This window comes from Gymnoscopelus braueri (genome assembly GCF_963280865.1).
Source record: "Gymnoscopelus braueri genome assembly, chromosome: 4".
NCBI classification, from domain to species: domain Eukaryota; kingdom Metazoa; phylum Chordata; class Actinopteri; order Myctophiformes; family Myctophidae; genus Gymnoscopelus; species Gymnoscopelus braueri.
Genome location: NC_137605.1, coordinates 14,259,409 through 14,268,211, shown reverse-complemented (window position 1 = coordinate 14,268,211; position 8,803 = coordinate 14,259,409). Strand labels below are relative to the sequence as shown.

The 8,803-nt window shown below is 40.1% G+C and overlaps 1 protein-coding gene across 1 annotated transcript; it reads right to left on the bottom strand.

Moving 5' to 3' along the window:
- Window positions 1-202: 202 nt before the first annotated feature.
- Window positions 203-7,650, bottom strand: LOC308083461 (protein NDRG1-like; the record flags this gene model as incomplete). Its single annotated transcript, XM_080425775.1, has 12 exons — window positions 203-423; window positions 920-971; window positions 1,227-1,262; window positions 1,746-1,845; window positions 2,559-2,725; window positions 3,378-3,434; window positions 4,219-4,305; window positions 4,492-4,552; window positions 4,680-4,742; window positions 5,269-5,389; window positions 5,589-5,694; window positions 7,591-7,650. The coding sequence occupies 12 exons, from the start codon at window positions 7,648-7,650 to the stop codon at window positions 203-205; spliced, it is 1,131 nt and encodes a 376-aa protein (XP_080281901.1).
- Between the last annotated feature and the right edge of the window lie 1,153 nt (window positions 7,651-8,803).

The window sequence follows — 8,803 nt, the reverse complement described above, 5'->3', positions numbered from 1 at the left end:
GAGGAGAGGAGAGGAGAGGAGAGGATAAGGAGAGAGAAGACAAGAGAAGAGAATGCAAGAGAGGTGTAGGATATGGATATAAAGGCTGGAACACAACTAGATACAATGTATATAAAAAAAAAAACAGGCCACTTTTAGATTGGGGTCCCAGAGATAATGTAAAAAAAAGTGTGTCAAAGAAAAACATTTGAGAAACACTGCTTCAGCTAGCGAGCCCAGAGTTCTTTGAGACAGCGGGACCCGTGGCGATGTTGACACTGTCCATGGAGACGTCGGTGTGCGAGCGTCCTCGCTGCTCGTCCGACTGCAGCCTCTGCCTCCGGCCGTCGTCGGAGTGCAGGCGGGTCCTGCCGTCGTAAGAAGCCATGCTGGAACCAGACGCAGTCCTCGAGCGAGACAACCTGGTCATCGTGGCACTGGACACTGTGTGTGTGGGGGGGGGGAAGAGAGGAGAGGTTAGTCCTTCGTAGTTACTAGTACCTGATTGGTATTTAATATAACATAATATTGTTTCATTATTATATTTATGTATTATGTATTATATATGTGGAGGTATACATTCTTTAAGGTTATGGGTGTGGTTTACAATGTTTATGGATATTGATTTTCTTATAAATTCTGTTTATAAGAAAACACAGGCAATGTTTATGGATAGGATACAGATTTTCTACTACAGTACTACTTTTCAACCAGCCGGTGTCCTACCCGACACCACCAAAGTCTGAATTAAAAAATGGAAAAGTAAGGAGACCACCTCCAACCACTACAGATGTACTAGTTATGTAGCGCTATATTGGATCACTCCAATATGATATGATATATGCCTCCAATCGCTCACATAACCAATATTGTATGAATTAACATAGGCCTACTTTACCATATACAGTTTGAAAAATAACAGTTTTGAATAGTTACGTACTGTATCCCAAGCCCTGGATGAAGTATTTCAAGGCTTCAATCAATTTGGCTGGCTGTGGACGGAGAGAAACATTACATTACATTTTTGATCTACTGTCAAAAAACTCCATGAAAATTCAACACTCTGAGTTATGTGCCCTTCAGGAAACAGGAGATCCAGCTACCTAATAATGCTATTGCTATTTTATAAAACTGCATATTACAAATTGCATATTGACTGTCACTATATTATATTTACAAATTTGCAGTCCAGTGAAACCTCAAAATATCCAAACTTCAACATCTTGACATATAGGTGGTTAGCCTACCTGAACCACTTGAGGTTGTCCTCCACAGTCTGACATCTGGAGGGACAGAGCAGGGATTTAATGCAAGTTTGGTCTGATTTATGTCTTATCTTGTGTTATGTTGGTGCATTTTTCTTTACTTTTAGTGCTACCAATAATCACCACTGTAATAGTAATATTGGTCTATTACTTTGACATGCAAACATTAGTCAGTATCCAAACAACAGGGTTTTCATTATATGATGGCATGCAACATTTTGCAACAGGATACTGATACTGAGATGAGGTGAGATGTCCGCTGATATAAAAGTATTTCTCTTTTCAAAGTCCCTCATTGTTGATACAACAAAATCAATCACATATTTTTGCTGGCAGATGTATATCTGATAATGGTCAAACAAATTTGTAGAGAAGGGATGTCTAATTAGTGGCATAGTTTTTTTGTTGTTGTTTTTGTTTTAGTGTTTTGTTGTAGTACAGTTGCTGCCAGAGAGTCAGGCCATGAATCAGTTTCAGTCAGATTCCGTTTCAGTGGGTTACCTTCAGCAGTGTGGACTTGGTGGGGTTGAGTTTTGAGTTACAGTCGACAACTTCCTCCACAGCTGGGGAGCTATCGCCAACTACGAGAAGAGTGGAGCACCTAAACAGACAGAGAGGTCAGGGACTGCACAGACTGGACAGACAAACAGAAAAGTCTGAATAGTCAAGTCAGGTTTATTTCAGTTATATGGGACATTTCATAGGACAGGCGTAGACTCAGCGTGCTTCAAAGAGAGTGTGACAGACAGGCTTAAGTATTTCTTGATTTATTTAAAGTTAGTATACATGCTTCTGCTATTGAAGTGGATTATTGATAATTTTCCATCAGCCTTGATGGAATGGTTGTACTGTTAATCTGTGTAATAGTAGCAATTGTCATTGATGTTTGAAAATAAATTATTGTTTGGATCTATATCATTTTCAATGTCCAGTAAGTTATGGTCAGTGTAGTCACATGATTTCAGCTCCAGTGTATCATAATCCATAATCATTTGCGTTAACTGTGTATTCTCTCCTGAAGTAGATGAATGAGTTATTTCGGTGTGTGTCATGGTTGAATGTTTCAATTTAATTTTTTTAAATTTTCATTCTAACCTGTCAACTGGATGTTAGATGTGATTTTAAAGTTAAGATTAGCTCACACTATTAACATGAGCCCGGCATCACTATTTTGGGGCTAGTATAGACCCCTGGGGGATATTGGTCAACAAAGTATATAAGGTTTAAGTGTTTAAGAAGTCAATGAAAATTAGTCAAGGAGCATTTTCATGACATGTCATTTTGTGACAACATGTGTTTGAAATCTTCACTGACTTGAGCGTCCTGACGTTGACGCCTCCCTCGGGGACGGGCCTCTCCACGTCCAGAGCTCGCCTGCTGTTGTAGGACCGCCAGAAGTGGCTCAGGTTGGTCTGGTTCATGGACGTGTTGATGTGGTGACGGTACGTGGCGATCAGGTCCAGGTTGGTCTGGATTTCATCCTGAACAATCAAGAAAGAGAGAGAGAGAGAAAGAAAGAAATGAAGAAAAGAAGAAACAATTGCGTGGCCGGTCGCCCGTGTTGATTTCGTCGACCAAAACTATGACGAAAAATGTTGGTCGACTACCTTTTTTCACTGACGAAAACTAATAAAAACTAAGCTACGATGACTAAATCTAAGACTAAATATATTGACAATTTCGTCAACAAATAAAAACTAGACTAAAATGTTAGTGAGGGACTATTGGAGAAGAGATCCAGTAGAACTTAAAGACAAGTCATTTTATGATTGGTTGCGCTCAGGTGTTGCGCTCTGAAAATAGCAGATCTACAAGCTCACAACGCGTCGCGGCTATTTTCAGCATGCAACCAAGTGTAAAATCAGCCATTACGACACCATCAAGGCACCGCCAAAATACATTTTAGTCGACTAAATCAACTGTAGATTTAAACGACTATAATCTTATGATATTTAGTCGACTAAAACTAGACAAAAACTTAAACATTTCAGATGACTAAAATATGACTAAAACCAAATGGAATTTTATTCAAAAGACTATGACTAAAACTAAATCAAAATGTGCTGTCAAAATCAACACTAACGGTCGTTATGGTAAGTAAAGCGCACCATACTCTCCGGGTGACAAGCTTACCTTTCCAAACAGGTGTGAGATGATGGAGTCAGTGAGGGTGTGCGTCCAGTCAGTGATCTGGAATGAGTACAACCACGTTACAAATGCAGTTCACATAAGACTCAAGTATCTGAAATGACCATAGCGTCGATTCACATGATGGCTGGAGGTTTTGGCATGATGCAAAGTGTTAAATATTCGTATAGTCTCGTGCCAACTTCACTCTTATAACCACGACCTCTTGTGTATAATTGCTTAACCACGTGAATGTCATAATAGGCATCATAGCCGATCTACAAGCTCAAAACTCGTGTTGTGATGTGGAGGGGGCCAAGTACCGACCCCTGGGGGACTCCAGTCAATGAAGTATATAGGGTTTAAGTGGTTAGGCTAATTAACATAAGTCATCCATGTTTAGTGTTAAAACTTTATTGTCTCTTCTCCTTCGAACACATAGCCTAAACCGGTTATATTATGCAAATAAGGGATGATTCTTGGTCTGATCATATTCCAGTGTCAGTGAGTTCTCCTCTCTGGTTCCCAATGACAAACATGTCAACGAGTGTTTTTATTTGCTAAAAAAATCTTCAGTGTAATCTGACATTCTGTGTAGTTAGTTTGTACATTCTAGATGTTGAACTGAATCATGGTACAGAGCACAATAGCCACGCACGCACGCAAGCATGCACGCACACACACACACACACACACACACACACACACACACACACACACACACACACACACACACACACACACACACACACACACACACACACACACACACACACACACACACACACACACACACACACACACAAACACACACACATACACATAGATAGACACAAAGAGCACTGACCTTTTGTGCCATGCTGTCTATCAGTGTTTCTGCGTTAGCGTTGATGTTGATCAAAACCAAACCCTCCACCAGGTCAGGATGGTTCAGCTGCGCGCACACACACACACACACACACACACACACACACACACACACACACACACACACACACACACACACACACACACACACACACAGGTCAGGGTGGACATTCTGGTTTCATTTAAATGTCATGTGTTATTCAATATATAATACATTTTTAATCTTGATTTTAGAGACGAAACAGGAACTTACAGCAAACTTTGCCAGGATGTTTGCCCCTGCTCCAACTCCCAACCCGATCACACTACGAAGCCTGCAAAGGAAACACACAGCCAGGACGTTAGTTTCACGTGGACGTGATATTTATTTTCATAACTGATATTACCAACTGGACTTGATGCCCAGTCCTACTGGACAGACTGGTTTGAAGTGTGTCTTACCCATAGTGTTTGAGCACAGTGGTCAGACCTTCTGACAGCTGGTCCATGGTGGGGTAGGCATACCTGAGGGGTCAAAGGTCAATAACGTCAGAACCCATACTGTAGGATATACTGTAGGATAATTATCCAATAGATTTTCAACCTTTTTCATTTCCGGGACCCCCATTTTAATATGCATTAGGCCAAGGAACCCCTTTTGATAAGATTTTTTGAATCTCTGGGACCCCAATAATAATAATAATATAATGTAAAATCCACAGTGTAAATGTAACTCTGATAGTGTACAAGTGGAACTAAATGGATCCGTAAGGGTGCATTTGGACCCCTGGTGGTCCCTGGACCCTTCGTTGAGAAACACTGATACAGATACCACATAGATAAGACCACATAAGAATAAAGTGGCATCACACAAAATGTAAACAACTATGTATGGCAATGTTTCAGATTCATGCTTTGCACACTTATGTAGAGTTACATGATGTCTATGAACATCTATTGTCATGTTGACACTCCTGGACAGACAGACAGACAGACGGACAGACGGACAGACGGACAGACGGACAGACAGATAGACAGACAGGCGACTGACCCAGCAGACAGGGTGCTAGCTCCCTCATGTTGTCCCGGGGCGTCGACGTGACAAACTGCAAAATGTCTGGTGATCTCACTCATGTCTTCATGGTTGAACAGAGTCTCAAAACACACCTTGTCTGCAAATGTATGGAATATAAGTCAAAATGAGCTAATTACTGTTTGAAAAACATGCCCATGTCAATCAAGGGGACATTACAGGGAAGAGTAAAATGTACTCAGTCAAATTTGACCCAAGTTTTAAAACATCTAGGATAATGTAAAAAAAGAAAAGTATTAAAGGACAACATTAAATCTAGTATAATTTTATAAACTTACGATTGAGTCCCACATCGTGTAAGGTCAGGATGACCGGTCGGCTGCCCCTCGCGGGGCCTGTCATTATGCAGTGGAATGTCCCATACTGGGTCTCCACAATCTCCTCCTGTGACACACAGAGAGAGAGAGAGAGAGAGAGAGAGAGAGAGAGAGAGAGAGAGAGAGAGAGAGAGAGAGAGAGAGAGAGAGACCATAAGCACAGGGTCTTAGCATTATGCAGGCTGAACACTAGAAGGCAGTGTTCAGTTCAGTTCTGTGGCTTTCACACTGGTACTCATGCAATCACTGTTCTTAATATTGTTTGCTGTGTTCTCTCTGTCTCTACGTTTGCTTCTGCCATTGCATGTAAATCACTCTGTGATTTACAATTAAACTTGATCCATTCATACTGTGAACTGCTGGTCGATCAGGGCTCACTTTGAAATTAGATTTAAGTCTCGATGGGATATCTCTGGATGAATACAAGGATCAAAACATAGTAATAAAGTAAATTAATTAGTTAATAAAACATCAGAATAGTAACCGAGTGACTGGAGACTGTTTCCAGTAATGATCTACCACACACACATGCTGCTGATGTCACAAAGGATTAACCTTTTTTTGTTGTTGTTAAAAACGTATCAAAACATGCATCAACTGGTTTGATAGGGAACACCTCTGAACAAGCAATTACTGTGTGACAGTCAGTCATCATCATAAGGCTTTCTTTCTGACCAAAACAGGCATGTTTGACCAAACAACTAAGCTGATTTACATCAATGCATCACATTGGCAAGCCACATGGGTCGTACCCTGCAGGCTGAGGTGCATAAAACATGAACAACCACTGTTGTACAATAAGATGGCTCTCAGCTTAGCAGCCAAACAACAATCTGTCTGATCGATTATTAGTCAGGAGAGTGGAAAAAGAGTGTCCAATTAGGTACTATGACAACCAAACTGTATACACCTTCCAATTACACCTAAATAGTACAACCTTCAACCAGAGAGGAGGAAGTCGCTTGCAAATAGACTCAATGGCACGTGATTGGACACTCTTGACCTCTGTGTCGAGATATTTCCAGTAGAGTAAAACATGATTGGGCCGGGTTTTCTTTTTTATACACATCCACACCATTAGAATGAATCTAACACTTCTAATAGCTGGGCCACCAGTAATAGCTCCCTCTATGAAGAAAAAAACAAAACAAAAACAGGCCTTTGAACCAGAACTAAATCACTAGGCAGCACATAAAGTAAAATTTACAAAAGGTAGTTGATAGCCAATCTGTAAGTGTCACACTGAGTTCACTCATAGCATGATAAGTAGAATTATTTACAGTCAAGAGAGGGATTAGGTTATAGAGTGTGCCGTATGTTTAGTGTTATCTTTCTGGAGTATTAAATTAATACTGTGCGAAGGTTCCAGTTCAGCTGGTGTCTAACTGTGCTAGCAGAGAAATTAGGTATAGGGTTAACTCTCCACCATATGCATTGGTGGAAAGTAACTAAGTACATTTACTGAGTATTTACATTTACTAAGTACTGTACTTAAGTACAATCTTTAGGTGTTTGTACTTTACTTGAGTAATTCCAATTTCCAATACTTTTACTTCTACTCCACTACATCTCAGAGGCAAATATTGTACTTTTACTCCACTACAATTATTAGAACATTTTAGTTACTAGTTACTTTTCAGATATAAATTATGATATTATGACATTAACCACTTTTGCCCTATTTTATACATAGGCTATTTGAAAAAAGCCGATCTACAAGCTCACAACGCGTCGCATCACAATGCGTTGTGAGCTTGTAGATCTGCTATTTTCCAACATTTTTGTACTTTTACTTTTGTTACTTTAAGTACATCTTGATACCAATACTTTTGAACTTTTACTCAAGTAAATTTTTAATTCCGGACTTTTACTTGTAACAGAGTACTTCTACATTGCAGTATTGATACTTTTACCTAAGTAAAACATTTGAGTACTTTTCCACCACTGATATAGGCCTACTCACAGTGTCTTGATTGTCGAAGACAGAGTCCTCGTTGTCATCCACAACAATGTCCACAGGCATTGTAGATCACAGTAGATAGGCCTACACAACACAAAAAAGAAACTGCAGAGGATGCTGAAAAGACCTCCTGAATCTAGATCAGAACAGTGATCCTTGTAAACCCAATTCTAAACCTTATCTAGAAATGTTCAAGCCTTTGTGCTGGTCTTATAATCCTTCCCATGCAGTGGAAGAGTGGTAGTTCAGTGGTTGTGCTTCCAAGAGAAGTAGAACAGTGTATGGTCAGCCTGTTTCCGTTTAAGCTGATTTATATCCATGTCACTAAGCCCCTAACCTGAAGCCAGCTGGCTGTTTTAATCTGACCCCACCACCACGGCTACACCCCCTGAGACCTGGATAAAGTGAACTAACCAGGTTAGCGAAGGCATTTTATTTTGGTTCTCACCTTATCAATGCATCAGGGCAAGGTTATAGAGCAGAGGTTCCCAAACACGGGGTTGGAACTTGGGACCCATTTGTTGTGGGTTGCGGCCCACATTTTGATGGGTTGAGAGTAATATAAAAAATGTCCCACATTAAAAAAATTATATTTAAAAATACTTACAAAATAATGTACTTTTCCCCCTCTTTTTTCCATAATTTTTTTTTTCCATAATGTAAAAAACTAAACAAATTAAGAAATAGTGAAAATAGCCAACCCCCAAGCTCACAACTTGTAGATCGGCTATTTTCACTATTAAATAGGGGCTTAAGTGGTTAATTCATAATGTATTTGTGTACGTTTGGGTCTCAGCTGAAACGGTTTGGGAAACCACTGGGTTAGAGAGAGAGGTTCCCGGGTCAATCCCAAACTCCTCCTGGTATCATGTCGAAGTGTCCTTGAGCAAGACACTGAACCCCATAATAGATCGAGAGTGTGTGTGTGTGTGTGTGTGTGTGTGTGTGTGTGTGTGTGTGTGTGTGTGTGTGTGTGTGTGTGTGTGTGTGCGTGTGTGCATGCGAATGTAACTCACATTGCAAAGCGCTTTGCATAAAGGCGCTACATAAATGCAGACCATTTATCAAGCATGTTTTATAATTGTTGGGGGTAAAGTTATGTTACAGAGCATATCGTCGCAAAGAAACCTCTTATCTCGATATTCTAACTTTTTGTGTTTTTTCGTAAATTAATGCTCTACTTGATCATACAGTGTCACACAAAAGCATAGCAGAT